This window comes from Alexandromys fortis, unplaced genomic scaffold (genome assembly GCF_014885135.2).
Source record: "Alexandromys fortis isolate MF-2015 unplaced genomic scaffold, M_Fortis_MF-2015_v1.1 scaffold_13, whole genome shotgun sequence".
NCBI lineage: Eukaryota > Metazoa > Chordata > Mammalia > Rodentia > Cricetidae > Alexandromys > Alexandromys fortis.
Window position 1 is genome coordinate 10,537,279 of NW_026067908.1, and position 17,943 is coordinate 10,555,221.

General features: G+C 45.5%; 1 protein-coding gene across 10 annotated transcripts in view; it reads right to left on the reverse strand.

Annotated features, from left to right (window-relative positions):
* Dnajc6 (DnaJ heat shock protein family (Hsp40) member C6) overlaps positions 1 to 17,943 on the reverse strand; it is a 148,061-nt gene that overhangs the window by 14,056 nt on the left and 116,062 nt on the right. For all 10 annotated transcript variants that reach the window (XM_050136124.1, XM_050136133.1, XM_050136132.1 and 7 more), the window contains 8 exons: positions 14,504 to 14,637; positions 12,702 to 12,896; positions 11,505 to 11,622; positions 10,024 to 10,103; positions 8,809 to 9,002; positions 8,620 to 8,700; positions 5,967 to 6,398; positions 1,735 to 1,869 (listed from right to left, as the gene is read on the reverse strand). In XM_050136124.1, coding sequence (XP_049992081.1) covers positions 1,735 to 1,869; positions 5,967 to 6,398; positions 8,620 to 8,700; positions 8,809 to 9,002; positions 10,024 to 10,103; positions 11,505 to 11,622; positions 12,702 to 12,896; positions 14,504 to 14,637 — 1,369 coding nt within the window. The remainder of the gene's footprint in view (positions 1 to 1,734; positions 1,870 to 5,966; positions 6,399 to 8,619; positions 8,701 to 8,808; positions 9,003 to 10,023; positions 10,104 to 11,504; positions 11,623 to 12,701; positions 12,897 to 14,503; positions 14,638 to 17,943) is intronic.

Sequence of the window (17,943 nt, forward strand, 5' to 3'; positions counted from 1 at the left end):
GTGTCTACTGTCACTCAAAAAGAAACCCATTAGAGCTTCAAGAGAGATCATTCTGACCTCTAAGAAGTTCTGAGCAGAGATGAGATAAAATGTGCTGTGGCAGGAAAGGGTCCTCCCTACAGCCTGGACATAAACATCGGCAGGTAGACCTCAGTCACTAAACTAGCATTACAAGTGGGACTGAGAACACACACACACACACGCACACCACACTACATACAGACACACACACCACATTACACACACCACACTACATACAGACACACACACCACATTACACACACATACACTATACACATCACACTACATACACACACATGCATTCATACTACACATACACCACACTGTATACAGACACACACATCATACCACACACTCACACACACACACACACCACACTACATACACAGACACACACATCCCACTACACACATCTCACACACACACACAAAGGACCCAAGGCACCAGGGTCAGCATTCCAGGCTTCCCAGTCATCTCCTGTGCTTGCCTACTGTCAATAGCTCACGTACCTTCCTATTAATTAAAAAGCACACACCATTATCAGTGACGATGGCTCTTTCCTTTCTGCTTTTCCCTGCTCTGGCTCCATAGCAACCCATGAGAAAAGATCAAAAGTAGACAGCTTTGTCAACATTTGCTGTCTGGTTTTCTTAACATTTTATGTTTGTCTTATATCCATCAGGATAAAAATGAAGCAGAGAGAGAGAGAGAGAGAGAGAGAGAGAGAGAGAGAGAGAGAACCCAAAGGGCTGGAATAAAGATAGTACAGAGGAACACTGGGAAAGAGGCCCAAGGCATGAGGATGGTATATCCTCATGGGTACACACAGGCCATGAGCAGGGCACACAGTGCTGGCTCTTATGTTGGGTGAAATAAGGAGCCATTATGAACTCCTAGGTGGCCTGGATTACATGTAAAAGAGAAAACAGTGATAACATTAATCATCACCCCTGAATCTGAAATGTGGAAAAACAGGATTCTTAAATCAGCAAAATACGATGTTAAGTTATTGAGCAGATAGCCCAGATGATAGGCTAATGAGTGACTGCTATAAAAATATTAAGATGGCTTGTATTCTTTGATCGTGCAGTAAACTTCGGGATTTGTGTTTGCTTTATGCGTGGAGCACATTTCAAGTCGAAGTAACCATGTCTCGAGTGCACTGTAGCCACGCACAGCTAGAAGCTGTCACATTAGACAGACATGTCCCCATACATCCGAGTGGCGTGTCCCAAACTCTGCTCTGACAACTGATAACTTTATGGAATGCTAACATCATATTTTACTAACTTAGGAAGCCAACTTTCTTATATTTCAAAGATCTCTGTAACTAGGACATAGCTTCCAAATGATTTGAAGTGGGAACATTTTTTTCTTTTTTACTGGTACACAGAGTGATAACATATGTTATAATCAGTGATGCCTTATGATTCTGGGTGTGCAACTCTAGAGTAAAAATAAGCAGAAACCCACAGCCCAGTGCTTTCAAGACCATAGTGAAACCGAGTTAAATGTTAAATGAGTCTCTTTCGGTAAGAGTTTTTAAATATGTTAATAAATTTTCAGTTTCTAAAGGCTTTACACACACATACACACCCACGTGTGTGTGCACACACACACACACACAGATGCATTTACATCTCAGTACTCTGCGTTGTCTTATGAAAAACCACTCCATTATTCCATTAAGTGCCATAGAAAACACTTTCCTACCATACACTGTAGGGGAAGGACTTCTCGTGGGCTGCAGAAAAGGGTCGCTAGAAGCATTGGATGTGTTCAGAAAGGAGCCCAGCAAATCCTGACCTGGTGGCTTAGCAGGGGCTCCAAAAGGGTCAAAGGTGGTACCTAGAAAACAAAGGGAAAATGCATTTCTTAATCCTGCCAGTTCATTGCTGTATAGCTACCGAAGGGCTGCCGCTGCTACCTTGTCAAACACTTGAAAGACCAGGCTGAAGCTTGCCTCCTGACCTCTCTCACCCCTTCCTAGACTTAGAACTTCCTCCAGAACTAACAGTGGATCACAACACGACAGGAACCATCCCACCCATGTAGATGGAAGAGACTGGACTTATTAGAAAAGTCATAACTTTAAATGAGGATCCAAGTAACTTTTATAAATCCTGTGTGTACATGTGCATGTGTATGTATGTGTGTGTGTGTGTATGCGTGTGTGGCTAGGGGGTTAGGAGTGTGTGGTGTGTATTAGTGTGTGTGTGATGTGTATCATGTGGGAGTATATAGTGTATGTGGGGATGTATTGTCTGTATATATGGTGTATATCGTGTGTGTGTGTGTGTGTGTGTGTGTGTGTGTGTGTGTGTGAGAGAGAGAGAGAGAGAGAGAGAGAGAGAGAGAGAGAGAGAGAGAGAGAGAGTTTGGTGTATATTGTGCGTATGTGTGTGTGTGTGCATGTCCAGGACACCATAGAGTACAGGTATCTATCCTCATTTTCTGCCTTGCTTGAGACTGTCTTGTTTTCCTGCTGCATGCATCTGGCTAGCCAGCCTGAAGCTTCTGGGGTTGTCTTCCTTTACTTCCCATCCCCTTGCAGAAGTGCTGGGATTACAGATGTTCATACACACATGTCCAGCTTTTATGTGGGTTCTGGGGGTTCAGACACAGGGTCTGACACTGTGTGGTAAGCTGTTTTGCTCAATTAGTCATCTCCTCAAGACAGATTTTGATAACATAAGAGCAGCAAATCATAGCTAGAGACTAGCTAGAAGACAAGATCAACACAGATGAATCCATGAACTGCCCAAACTAGGTACAGGTTCGATGACAAATGAGTGTTTACGTAAAAGGAATTAATGGGAGAAAACAGGCAGGGAGCATTGCTATAAAGACAAATAGCAGAAACCCCACCGACTGGACTAGGAGTATAGCTCAGTTGGTAGAGTGCTTGCCCATCATACATGAAGCCTTGGGTTTGATCCCCAGAACCACAAAAGACTAGGCAAGATGGTACACGCCTGTAATCCCAGCGTTTAGAAGGTGGAAGTGGGAGGATCAGAAGTTCAAGGTCATCTTGGGTTACACAGTGAGTTCAAGCTCAGCCTGAGTTATATAAGAGCCATGCCAAAAGAAAAGGCCAACCCCACTAAGTAGGTCTTTCTTTAACTTTGTTCCCAAGTGACCTTCAGCTCACTTGAAAGCTAAAAACAGAATAAAATGAGAGCGAAGCTGCATTCTCTTGAGTCCACGGGATCAAGCATTTCTAAAACACTGACTCAACAGCCTGCTAGGAGCTAGAGAAAGCTGGGTGGAAACTAGGAATGTTGAAGGCCCTGGTTGCCAACAATAGTGAGGCTTCCTAGGGCTCTACTGTGTTGCAGAGAAGACCTTGGTGGAGGGGGGGGCATCTCAGTCTCTCCCTGTCACCTTCACTCAACCCTTGTGAAACTGAGGACCAGAAACTTGCCCTTGTTCAAGTCCAGGAAACACTATACTAGACCCCCATTCAAATCTTCCGGCTCCAGGTAATCTCCACAAGCGTTTGTCATGAAATGAACAGGATGCCTACCAAACACTGAGCTGCATGGAGACAACTGCCCTCTGATTTCTCACTGTTGAGCAAGAACCAAAACCTCCCTGAGCTACCTAAAGTGAGATGTCACTTCCAAATCGGTAGGCGCCAAGCCGAGGACAGCCTGCTTCGTGGAGCGGGGCTGACCCGTTCTAGAAATAGAACCTGAGGACCAAACCAGCGAACAAACACTTCCCACTGCCACAATGTAGTGGGGCATGTGGCTCACAAGTTCACAGTTATGACGTCACTGGCATAAGGCGCTCCCAACACCGTGGGGCAGCAGGTCAGTTTCTTGTGGCAGTACTTGCACCGTTTCAGACAGTGGAGCCCAAGACGCAAATGCTCTCTGACAAAAGAACACTGGGGTTAGCAGGGTGACCGGAAGAGGACAACGGGTCAGCCCATCAGATTCTAATTGATGCTAACCAGTGGAGAAGATAGGAAAGACTTAGATTGCCAAAGCACTTTTCATATCACCTTATTCTAGAAATTCTCAGAACCAAAGATGAAAGGTGCTGAAAACTCAAGAGTTAGTCTTTACCTTTATACCCATGGGTACTGTCCCCAACTAAGCAAAGTAAGAGGGTTTTCACTGTTTTGTTTTGTTTTTTTGAGACAGGGTCTTACTATGTAGTCCTGGCTGGCTTGGAACTCCCTGTGTAGCCCAGGCTGGCCTGAAACTGATAAAGATCCACCTGCCTCTGCCTCCTAAATGCTGTGGTAAAAGCATATGCCACCACAAATGACCAAATTAATTTTTTTTTTTGAGGGGGGCGATGTCTCCAGACAGCATTTCTCTATGTAACAGCCAAGCTGTCCTGGAACTCATTTTGTGGACCAGGCTGGCCTTGAATTCACAGAAATCAGCCTGCCTCTGCCTCCTGAGTGCTGGGATTAAATGTGTGCGCTACCATCGCCCAGGTTCCCACCCAGCCACCACCAATGGGAACTCTGCACTTGAGCTCTGTAATCTGTTCCCCTTCTCACAAAGGAGGCATCCAGCAGAACTTCACAAGCCAAGACCAGCCCAGAGCCCAGAAAGGGTGAAGGATAGCATTCCCCAAGCCTAGGTGGGTACGACTCATCTCTTTACCCTTCCTAATGCAGCATCTTCTTAACCGTGACAGTCATGGGGAGCTGGTCTGTGCTGGTTATTCTGAAGTCGTAATGAATCTCTGGTACCCAGCTACATCCTCTTGCAAATGTTCATGCTGTAGCTGACCCGGAAAAGGAAGTCTGCGGTGGTGTGTCAGGTGAAACTGAGTATGTAAGGCTCAGACTCCTTACGAAGACCAGCCGCCCTTCTCTCCCCAGCCATGCTGCTAGCCTGAGCCCCTCAAGCATATCCTGATGTAACCAAACACTTTTCAGGACAGCCGGGGTATATCCAGAAAACTAGAATTCCAAAAAGTGTTACTGGAGGCCTGAGGGTGAGCTCCGAGTCCACAGGTCAAGCTGGGACCCCAGCCCCATCAATTCCCAGCTGTTTGAACACATGCTGATAATTAAAACTGGAAGCTTCTATTTCCTCAACTACGAAGTAGAGACAATGATAGCATCTGTCTCCAGATTTTTATAAGAACGGAGTCATGTTTAATCGTGTATTCTATATCTGGCAAGCGGCGAGTATCACACAACTATCAGCTGCTGTAGTAGATAACAGCTCATCCATCTTCATCCCCAAGCAGAAGTAACTAAAGGACACTCAAGGCTCAAGTCTGGAGAAAAGGAAATTAAGAGGATGGAGTTAAGCCAGAGGATCAGGATGCCTGCTGCGAGACAGTGTCTTCTGGATGTTTCAGGAAAGCCGCACCAGCGACATCTCAACAATACGGCTGGTTAAACAAGACCTGCGCAGTGACAGCACCAGGGGACACGCAGCACAGACAGAGGAAATTTTACAAGGCTCCACCCCTAGGCAGGCGGAGAGCTACAGAAAATCAATGGCTGTGGAGCTAGGGAGACTATTTTTCTCCCAGGGATGAGCTCCCTGAGAGGTTAGCCAATTTCAGTAAGTCAGTCCTAAGCACATATGAGCAACTCTTAAAGGGCTCAGTAGGTTGATACTGATGTAGCAATAATAATTAAGAAAGGAGAAATTATGATTTTGAGAGGGGGTATGGGAGGAGATGGAAGAGGGAGGGGAAAGGGGGAAATGATGCAAATATAGTACCCATGTACGAAGTTCTCAAAAAATAAAAAAATGTAAATAAAAAAAGAGTATGGGGTACAAATATATCCCTACACCTTTCTACCAAAATGGACAATTTTTGTATTTTCCGTACGCTCTCCCAAGGAACTTTCAAAGAAACCGGAAAAGTTCAGCTAACTAAGACATTTCAGTTCTATGTGCTTGGCCCGCCCAAAAGTTATTCCCGAAGTCTGGGATAACAGAGAAATATGGGAAAATTACCTTCTCCCACTCTTAGGGTTGGTGACGCAGAGGCGGAGGTGGCGGCGCGGCGTGGTGTGGATTGCGCTGACGCGGGTCCACTAGGATGAAAGACATCTTCTACCCCAGCCTGCCCTGCCTGGGCAGGACCTGTGGCACCTCCACCCCCAAACAGGTCACTCAGCAGTTCCGAATTGCTGGGAGGCGCTGCCAGCGGGGAGAAGTTCCTGCTCACATCGGACCCTTCCAGGCCCAGGAGGTCCACCTCTTCCGGGGGAGGAGGGGCTGCTGGCTCCTGCTCCTTGCTGGGCTTCTTGGCTCCGTGAGGCTTGTCTCCATTGGCGTTGCCGTGGGGGCTCGAGAGGGTCAGGAGTTCATCATCCGACTGCTCACTTTCCTGATTCACCAGGGCAGCGTGGTCCTCCTCGCAGAACGCCTTTTCTGATTTCTGATCTAAGAGAGGCCAATGTGCAGATAAATGATTGGATGACCGACCGCAGGTGAGGTTTGCACATTGTTCCAGAAAAAGAAGATGGACCAGCTCTGAGCAAACAATGCTTTTAGACCCCTCCCAATGCAATAACTGTTTAATTTCAGGTCATTCTCAGCTGTTTGTCCACCATCTGCAAGGCAATATAACATAAGGACTAAGAGGGAAAACTCTGGATCCGGCCGGCCTAGGATGGAACCCAGCTCCACCCCTCACTGGCGGTGTAACATTGAGCAAGTAACTTTACTTCTCTGTGTCTTGGTTTCCTCCTCAGCAAAACAGGGATAATAAATACTACACACTGCATGGGATGCTGTAAGAATTACATCCGATAATAACAAAAAGAACTCAGATCAATAGCAAGTGGATTTCCAGACACTACATGGGGTACTACAGAAAATGCCAGTAACACCTAGTCCTTTGCGGACACCTCTCTCTGCCCTCTGTTTCTCCACACGACCTGAAGCAGAAGCAACACACCCTAAGAAGCAAATTCAAGGGCTCGGCCTCACAGTCCTCCCACCATCCTGAAAGGAGATATTTCCCCCACAAAACCGGCTTAGGAAAGACACTTCCGCTGGGGAGAAATGGAAGGCTTCTCTGCGCCTTTCCAGGCCCTGCTCGAGACCATCTTCCATAGATAGCACTTGGTTATCTCACACCAGACAGACACACAATCTGAATGGGGGGCTGGTTCACACTTGTGAACCCCAACTCTGAAACATGCACATCTGTGGGAAAGGCTAGGTTGATCTAAGTTTAGTGGAGCGAGCTCAGCAGGAGAGCATGCTCAGAATGGGTAGATGAAGGTACCTGCAGGCTTCTGCTGCCTCACACAAGTTCCTATTTACTTATATGTCCCACTGCAGAAACATTCATGTTTGATTGCAGGCTGTCATCTGAGATGCCACTGGCAATGTTATGTAATATGTTTAATATACCTTTGCAAAACGTAAAAGCCCCAAGCAGATAAGAGAGTGCACCTGTGCTAAAAACAGAGATTCTTTTAAAAAGTATTTTACGTGTGAGTGCCTGTCTATATGTGTGTGTATCATGTGTGTGCCTCTGGAGGCAAGAAGAGGACCTCAGATCTCCTGCAATTGGCGTGACAGAGGGTCCTCTGCAGAAACATCAGGTGTTCGTAACCACTACGTCATCTGTTCTGACACATGCAGAAATTATTTCTACATATTAGCATGGCAATGGGAAGGTGAGAGTAATGTTTTATTAGAAGCAGTTGCTGGGAGAAAGATGCAAGATAAGGACCAAGAAGGGGCTGACAATCCATCTGCAAGTCAGGTTCGGCTGGGCTTCCAAGTCTGAGAAGCTCTCGTTGCCTTGTTCAAAAGGAAATTCCATAAGCAAACCTTTAACCCAAAGGACCCAGATGAATATGTTCTAACTAACACTGAAAACGTCTACAGGATGTAGGAATACTGTGCTACGTTCACACATCAGAGGAAGGTCAATCAAGAAAACGTTGCCTAGGCCACCTCTGAAGCTGAATCCCCACCCCTTTCACACACAGTCATGACCGGTTGGTTTTGTACCACACTTGGTAGCTAACTTCTGCAAACTGCAAAGCAAGAATGGCCAGTGTACACACTAGAATGCCCATGGCTGTCTCCTCAAGACAGTAATGTAAAGTGCTAGGCTGTGAAGGGGCCTGGAAATGTCACCAGCTGTGGGGACAAAACAGCACAGTGGGAGATTCCTGTCTGGATTAATATTGCTGAAGCAACTAGCTGAGATACGGGCCAGGTGACCGCCTTCACCACGCCAGGGCAAGACCCATCCTGCCTTGCTAGAGGTGCGGTGCCTGAGACAGCACTCGACTTTATCTCTTTAGAATATTTGCCTGAAGGCAGGCAACTCTTTGTTAGTCTTTCTGAGCTGCCAACTGCCTAAGGAGAGATCTTAGAACACGTCACACTTCATCAGTCTTGGAAAATGTGGAAAAACTGCAAACCCAGGAGGTAGAATTTAGCCTACACTGGCTTTCTGGTTCGTCTGAACACTCATGGACGTGAAAGTAGGCAAGTTGCCTGATTTGAAAAACAAATGAAGGGAAAGGTCTGAAATAAGGGAGAAATTAAGATTGCTTCAAGAAGTGTCTTAATAAAACCACCAGACAACTTAGTCACATAATCACCCAGTCATCCTAACTTAGAGGCTTTACCATACCTTGCCAACAGAGGGAGGCAAAGAAGCCACCTTGCCCGACATTCCTGGGATGGTCTGGAGGGAGATCTGCTGTAGCCTGACCTGTAAGACAAAAGGTCACACAGCTTCACCTTAACGTAGGGAACAAAGTAACGCAGTAAGCAACCCAGAGGCTTCATCCGGAAAACCCAAACCAGCCGTGACTCATACCTCCTAAGGCCAGAGTGTCTTGATGTTCCTGCTGAGAGGAAAAGAGGATGCTGGGGTTCACATCTTTTGAGCAGTAGTGCTCCCATGGGGGAGTCAAGTCGATCACTTTGTCTTGGGGCTGCACTTCTATATCCAGTGTCACTTGGAACAGCTGAGGATATTTTTCTGGTACATCACATGCGTCCAACTCGGGTCTAATGGAAAGAAAAACACAGCATGCGCAGTGCCATCAGCAGGTTGCTCAGCACGAGGCTCGGCCCACACGGAAGAGTCCAGCCTGAAACTCACTTCTAGGTAGACTCAGCCACTAACCAGGTGTTCCTTCACTCTGCTATGCCTCAGTTTCCTCTCCAGAAAAAAAACAGACTAACACTTGCCCAAATTGTCTGGCTGTTACCAAGCACACTAGTGAAAGCACTGTGAGCAGGGTTGAGACATCTGGCCGGCACGCACTGGCCAGCTAAACGGGTCATCAAAATAATGAGATGGACCCAAAGCCACCTTCTCAGCCTGGACCCTTGAATCCTTCTTAGCTCCCTGTCTCCTGACTCCAGCAACCCCCACCACCCCAGATTCAGTCACACCCTGAGATCCCTAACCACATTACGTTATAGCAACCACAGGTCAATATTTGGTACAGCTGGGCTCCCCAAAACTCTTTTACAGTGCTCTAGGCAGACACCCCTGATAAGGAACCACTGTCTATGCTATTCTATAAATTCAACTGCCATTCCTGTTGGGCATAAGCATCCACAAACACAAAGGATAGAAATCGTTGTTCCCTAACAGGGAACTTTAAGTCTTTCTAATTAACTCTGTGATCCATATACATTTCTTTAAAAAAAAAAAAAAGATTTATTTATTTACTTTATATATATATATGAGTGCTCTATCTGCCTGTGTGCCCTTATGCCAGAAGAGGCCATCAGATCCCACTATAGATGGTTGTGAGCTACCATGTGCTTGCTGGGAATTGAACTCAGGACCTCTAAAAAAGCAGCCAGGGCTCTTAACCACTGAGCCATCTCCCTAGGCTCCCCCCCCCATACGCACTTCTTAAGATCAACTACACTCAACTGAAAGATTTCAAATGCTTGCAGCCTTTCTGTGCTCAACAGTCCGCAGTGTGGGACTTTGGAGGTGACACATGCTGCTACAGGCTCTCAGGGCTTTCTAGCTGTGCTGGTGAAGACGGCAGGTCCACAGAGCACTTACTTGGTGAACTTTAAAACTGTAGTGTCCAGTGGTATAAATCCAGAATGAAACTGGAGCTGGAATATCTGTGTGTTGGTCACCTAAAAACACATATGCAAGAAGCACAATCAGTAGGAAGAAGGGAGTCTACACCAAAGACCAGGTTTGGGGAGCCAGTACCTTCCATTGTTTCTTTATCGGATGCTTTGTGGAATATGAATATTAAATGTATTCCCAGCTTCGTTTCTAGCTTCTCTTCTCCAGGAGAGCAAATCAATTCCTTACCCTCCAAGGTCCCATGTTCTTGTATATTCTGTCTTCCCAGGGTGTCCTTCTCCTACCTGACAAACTCATCCTTCAAGGCCCGCCTCCACACTCTGCTTGGCCGCCACTATCTAAAGCAAACTGTCCTAATGGCAGTGCCCCAGTGATACAGCAGAGTGGATGTTCATACATGCTTGACCTGACCCCTCCTCAGATCAGTTTTGGAAAGCTAAAAATACAATATTACTCTTGTTAATCTAAAACAATGGGTGTAATATGTGATCTTAGCAAATATTTGATTAATTAAGATATAGTTACTTGCGCCAGGCAGTGGTGGTGCACGCCTTTAATCCAGAAGGCAGAGGCAGGCGGATCTCTGTGAGTTCAAGGCCAGCCTGGTCTATAAGAGCTAGTTCCAGGACAGGCTCCAAAGCTACAGAGAAAAATTATATATAATTTTTGCAACATCTTTCCTAATAACCAAAGAATAGAATCAATAAATGTGGTATATCCATTCAATGGAACATTACTTTACTAGGAATGAAATATTGATACATGCTAAAAACACAAATAAACCTCCAATATATTACAATGGTGAGAAAAGTCAGCCGGCATAGACCACATATTGTATGATTCCATTTATATGAAATGTTCCCAAATAAGAAAGTCTTCAGAAACAGAAAAAAGGATTCACAGTGGTCAGAAGGCAAGCAGGGAAGGAGGGATGGGTGGTGACTGCTAGTGGGTCAAGGTTTCTTTTAGTGGCAAAGAAAACATTCTTAAGTAAGAGAATTCTAACAGTAGCAGTATCTTTTGAACCCACTAAAAATCACTGCTCTTGGGGGAGGCATTCTGAAACCCGAACTCAGGCCATCGGGCTTGGTGGCAACACCTTTACCTACTGAGCCATCTCTCGGGGAAAAAAGTTCTAACTATACACATGTTTAATTAAAATCTCTTGCTTCATAGTAATCCCCTAAAAGAAAGACTCAGGTTCTCAGGAATGTGCTTTGTTGAGGTTCTGGGGCTGTCTCCCCATGACTGTGTATAAGTCACAACCTGCCTCGGTCTCCATTCCCTCCCGCAGTGATGAGGAAGACATCATCAGCAGGTGTTAAGGGTCCTTCTCACTCTAAACTCACAAGGCAATCAAGCCCAAAATGCCAGAGAAAAGACCCAGTAGTACTGCCATTACAAATTCAAGTGGGCTCATAGTCTGAGTCCCACTGAGCGCTTACCTTGGCCTGCAGCCGGCTCCCAATGGTTGACCGCAGGTGGTACATAGAAACAATGACATCGCCTTGGGCTGTGATGTTCAGGGGGATGAAGATTTTCCCATCTTGGACTCGGTATTCTCTTTAAACAGAGATCGTAAGAGACACGAAAGCATTTAGTCTGGTACTATCGTAGACACAGGAATGCATCTTTGTGACTCTAAGGGACATGCTTGTCCAGGCTTGCACCAAGAAATTACTTCCTGTCTTGTGCAAAGGTAGGAATGCAGCCAGTGTGAACTAGATGCAAACTTTCTGAGCTGGTAGAGCACTGATCCAATGTAGGCCTTCTCTCTCCATCTCATCTGGACTCCTGGACAGATCTTGCTTTCCTTAACACACCTTACACAGTAAAATCACCAAAGTCAGAATAGAGAAAGGAATGTTATACTCTCCCAGGGTCTAGAATTCTAACTCCTAAAGTAACCTATTGCCAACTAAGTCTATGTTGTGTTACCAGTCACTCCCTAGTCTCCTAAACCCCAAGGACCTTCCACTGGTGCCTCTTCTTCTTTTAGATTATATATGTACTTTGAGTATATCATTATGGTGGTTTGAATGAGAATGGCCTCCATTGGCAATGTTTGAATAGCTGGTCCCAGTTGGTAGACAGTTTGGGAAGGCTGATGTGTGACTTTAATGGAGGAGGTGCATAGCTAGGGGTGGGTTTGAGGATTCAGACACCCACTCTATTCCCAGTTGGCTACATCTGCCTCCTGATTGCCGTGTCAAGATGTGAGGTCTCAGTACCATACCTGCCTGCCTGCCTGCCTCTATCCCCCCACATGAGGAACTCACCATCTGAAACCATAAGCCCCCAATAAACTCTTTTTCCATAAGTTGTCTTGGTCATGGTGTCTTAGCACATCAATTTAAAGTAACTAGGACAATCATCTACCCAAATCACCGAGTCTCTTTTTTAAATGTCCAGGTCCTCTGTGCCCACCCACCCCTATCATCTGGACACCCTAAGCACCGTCCTTCAGAACTCAGTACCACCGTGTATAAAGGAGAAAAATCCTTGGATTCAATTGTGCTTATCTTTGATTACTATACGTTGGGCTTAAAAAAAAAAAACAACTACTTGTCCCAGCAATAAGCAGGGAGAATCTAACTTTCACGGGAATTCAGCATGCAAGAAGCAACAACATTGTGACTTACTTCATCCGTTCAAAATCCGTGCATGTGGAGTATATTTTAGTTTCTCCAATCAGTACATCACAGTAGGGGCGACACCCATTTCTCTGCTTATTGAAGAAGGGAATTGGGCTGACAGTGATTGCCTTGATCGTGAGTGGCTTGAAGTGAGGGCGGTAGGGCTTGTCTGCAAGTAGGTCACACATGTAGCCCAAGTACCTGAAACAGAAGACCGCCATCCTCTGAGCCCATCGTAACAGGACAATTAGACAATTTCTGCTGTGAAGTCTGTCTTTGTAAATTAAATTACAGTAGAGAAGTCCTCTGCTCATTCCTTCACATTAGCCACCAAAGGGGAATAGAGACAATTAGGAAAGTTTGTGGATCAGAGCTGGAGCCAAGGCTCAGTGGTTAAGAGCACTTGCTGCTCTTACAGAGGACCCAGGTTTGGTTCCCAGCACCCATATGGTTGCTCACCCACTCTGTAACGTCAGGTCCAAGAGGATCTGCCACCCTCTTCTGCTCTCACAGGCACCAGGTATGTATGTGTAGTACATATATACATGTAGGCAAAACACCCATATACATAACATAAAGATAAATAAGTCTTTTTTAAAATGAGAAAAAGCTTGCTTTCGTTGATATGCTGAACTGATAGAAGGGTGTTTGCTCAGTCTAAAGCTTGTGGCAGTGCTATGCTAGCCCAATATTTGGACATATATTTGTGTTGTATCTAGCAGATTAAGCATGTCAGCAAAAGGCAGATTTAGATAAGCTTTAGAATTTATTATCAGGAATTTTATCCAAAGAAGTGAGAAGATAAAATTTAAGTAAGAACAGAGAAACTAATTCCAACTCTAGGGAAGGCAATAAACCAGATATCTAAAGAAGGGATTTCTTTAAAGTCATTTGCACATTATCTAGTATAACCTAGATCTATTTATTACATCCCCACATCTCAGTCATGAGAAAAATCAAGCTCTAAAGCACATACTCTCTCTGTGTTGATGCATTTTCACGCAGTGATCACCAGTGTATCTCAATGAAGACCTAAAGCACAAACCAGAAGGCGCTGGGAGCTGGGACTGGAGAGAACGTTCGAGCTATGTCCAGTGGGTGTTTTTAGACTGGTGCTTAGCACAGCCTTCTTGTCATTCTCTCTCATGCTTCCTCTCCTCTTAAAGGAGCAAAGCAGAATGTTAAGTCTCAAATCCTAGGACAAACAGCTGAGGTGCCTATGTAACATATCCAAGCAGACCTGGCCACCAGGTTCTCCCAGGATCCCTCAGTCCCTACCTGTTACAAAATATAACTTGCATACCCCACCTTCTACCCCCTGAACCCTCCAGCCCAGGGGCTCCAGACATTTTGGTTACCCCTCCCCCGTTTTGTACCTCTGCCCTCTTGACTGCTGCTCCCAGTTTCTCTCTCTCCTCTCTCCATACTCCTCCCCTTCTCCCCACATGGCCCAGCTCAGTCTGGCTATGTCCACTCTGGATTCTCCCAGATGTCCCTGCCTCTGGCTGCACTCTTCCTTTTCTCTACAATAAACTTTCTCCTCTGCCCTACCAAGAAGCAGTCAGGACCTTCCTTTTTTTATTTCCTTTTTTCATTCAGTAAACATTGGCATTTTTAAAAGTTCCCTTTCAGTTTCAAAATCACAGACTTTCATGAACCTGCATGCAAACTTAAAATTCTTACCCATCTTAACTGTCACCATTGTTCAGGATAACACCAGGTCAATTAGAAAAAGATTGAATGAGAGCTCCCATGGGGCCAGCCTCCCGCAGTACCAGGCACCACACCCTGCACCTCCATCTCTGTACCTCCTATGGGATGGAGACAGTCCAATTCCTGGTCGTTTTGCATAGAGCAATCGAACAGCGGGGCCAGGAGTAGAGTAGAGATTGCAGAAAATGAACATAGCACCAACCAGAATTGATGACGCGGCCCGTCCATCCTGTCAAAGAAGACCCACAGACTCGTCAGAAACATCAAATCTGGGAAAAGCCCGCTTACAGAGAAGAGAGAAAACAGAGGCACCTCCTAACTATCGGTGCCTTTCACTTCAGAATTGTTCAAGACCAAAAATCTGGCCCTGCTGTGAAATCAGACAGCAGCAAGGAAAGACTTTTCTCAGGATAAAACTGACGCAATGTTCACCAAGAGGCTCAGCAAAATAAACTCCACTTGCATATACTTTCTGAGACCTAGACCAACTCTGGACTAGAGGCACTGTCGTGAAGTAAGCAAATAATAGAAGTAAAGAGCCTCCAGTTAGATGCCACCTTTGGAAGGTGCTATGTATGTACTCCACTCATACTGTATGTTCATTAATACAAAAAACTTCATTCATTGTAAAAACCGATGTGTTATAAATTGACTGTCTCCTCCTGAAATTCATGTATTGAAATGTTAATTCCTCATGTAAGGGCACCGGAACTGGAGGCTGGGGTTCTGGTATAGTTAGGTCATGAGCAAGAGGCCCTTATGGATTCTTTCTCTTTCTCTGTCCCCTCCCTTCCTGGGAGAGGACGCCTATGTGTGTGCCCCCTTGGAAGGAAGCAGACCTGCTAGATCTGCAAACAGCCTGAGCTCGGCTTACAACCTCCATATTCTCCATGAGAAATGGAATCTCTACCACTTAAGTCACCCAGTCTATGGTTGCCTTGTGACAACATCCGGTAACCCAGCTGATGGAAGAAAGCTAAGCCTCTCCTAGAACAAGTAAAAGGGAAATTGCTTCTATTCGAGGTGGCTCACACCAGTTTACAAACTGTTTCCTATTATGGATGATGAGTTAAAGTCTGCTCCTCCACATTTTGTTTGTTTGTTTATCAGGCAGTCTCACCACGTAGCCCTCACTGGAGCTCACTGGTAAACAGAAGAGGGTTAGCCTCAACTCAGAGATCCGCTTGCCTCTGCCCACCAAGTGCTAGCACTTAAAGGTGTGGGCCACCACTCCCGACTTTTCCTCTACAACTTCTGGTCAGCACCTTTTTTTACGCTTCCCTCCATGAAGGGAGAAGCCCACTCCTTCTGCTCAGGCAGTCCTTCACATATCTGACGTGCCTTTCCAGTCCATCAGCCCTTCTGAGTCCGGATTAAAGCCAGATCAATCCCTGCCATTCTTCTTCCTTTGGATTCCATCAAAAAGCCGTTACCATTTGGAATGCACATCTCTGGACATACCTAACATGTCAGTCTTTGGTGGGCCCCAGCCAGCAAGACACTGAATGAGCTCTGGTCAGACTGTCTTCATTTAAGCTCAGCCAGAAGTGGAAAAGATGATGGCTCTGCCTCCAAGAACAGCTGTTGATGCTGCCCAGAGAAGAATCTATGCCTTGGGGAGTCAGGAGTTCTAAACACTATAGCTATCCATAACAAGCCAGACTTCTGCCCAAGCCTTTCACAAGGCTGGCAGCCAGCACGGCACTTCCTCCAGGCACTCATCATAGGCCTCTGACACTCTTCATGGGGCTTCACCGTGATCACATCGGTCGGATGCTTAGAGCCTGAAGCTGCATCCAACTCCACCTTAGATAAGATATCCACTGAGCCATCGCTCCAGCCTCGTTTCATGTCATCTTTTTTTTTCTATTTTTTTTTTTTATGTGCATGGTTGCTTTGTCTGATTATATGTTCGTGTACCAAGTGCATGTCTGGTACCTAAGATCAGAAGAGGGCATTAGATCACCGGAGCTATAGTTACAAGCAGATGTTACCAGACATGGGTTCTGAGAACTGAACTTGGGTCCTCGGTAAGAAAAGCAGGCACTCTTAATCATTGAGACACTTCTCCCGCCTTCTTTCATGGTTTTCTTGAACTTGCACGTGGTTACAGGAAGCCAGGGACTACACAAGGGTGGCTTAGGGTGACCAACAGTTCATGAGAAGTGTGCTCATCACTGGAACGTCTCAAACTGCATGTCAGTCCCTTTATTTTGGTCACTGTAATGACCATGGCAATCAAATCCCCAGATGAATCCACAAAGTCTTGGATTTTTAATTCGCTGTGATTGCATTATGAGAGCTGGGGCGCCTCTAGCCTCTCTTAAACTTTGAGAAAAAAAAATGTAAGTGAAAATCCCCAATGCACTTAAGACTGCCTAGGCCCTAAAAGCAACCTGTTCTTTGAGTGATCCATTGTGGCTCTAAAAGCTGAGCCCTGCGGCCTCAGACATTAAATGCTTACAGACAACCGAGTGTTTTGTATCGCTTGCCAAGGACTGGGGAGTTGAAACAGAAATATAAAAAGGTTCTTCAAATGGCTTCTCTTTTTCAGCCAGCTGGCTCCCACAGAGGTGAAAGTCATCCAGTAGCCTCAGCAAAACAAAACAACAAACAGCATCCCTACAAACGGACGGATGTTTGCAGGAGGAATAGACTATTTCCAGCGCTTATGCCCAGGCTCACTGTGTTCATAGACACAGCCACTTGCTCAGATCTTCTGTGGCAAAGTTCAGAGAAAGTTTCTTCCCTCAAGAGGACAGACCAGTGGGAAGTGGGCAGGGAACGGCCTGGGGTGATGCTATGTGTTAAATGCCACAGGTGATGTTTAGCTGCACAGTGGGAATGTCTGTGCTGTGAAAAACACCCAAGAATGAGAAAGGTTTTGCTAGAAGTTGAGTTTAAAAAAAAAAAAAACTGTTAAGAAGCCTGAGGGAAGGGCTAGAGAAAGGGACTGGAGAAAACCCAAACCAACAATCCCTTTGGAAATTATTTGGAAATGCAGCTGGTCCATGAAACTACTCACAAGGGCATAAATGTCAATTTCTCTTATTTTTATTTAAACACAACTTGTTGAGAAAATTGAAACTGTTTATACCCATCATATCCATACAAAGCTCAGTGCATTTTTTTTTAACCCGTGTATCCACAACTCTTTTCCTACCTCTTTTAAGATACTCAGCACAGGTTAGAACCCCTGCATTATGTATGCTCTGAACTCAGACTTCTCTCTCTCTCTCTCAAACATCAAGCCAAGAATAAAGTCAAGTTCTGTGGCAAACACCCATAATCCCATCACTTGGGAAACTGAGCGGCGGGAGGATTGCCATGAATTCAGGACCTGTTTGGACTACACAGTAGGAATTCATCTCAAAAAAAAAAAAAAATAGGGCACCATCAAGAATAATAGATTCTTCCCTCAATTGTTTTACCTTTAGGGGACTAGCGGAAAGGCCACAAATAAGAAAATAAGTTTTCAAAGTAATACATCATTTTTTCCCTCCCCTCATTTTTTACCTGCCTGGCATTGTTCTAC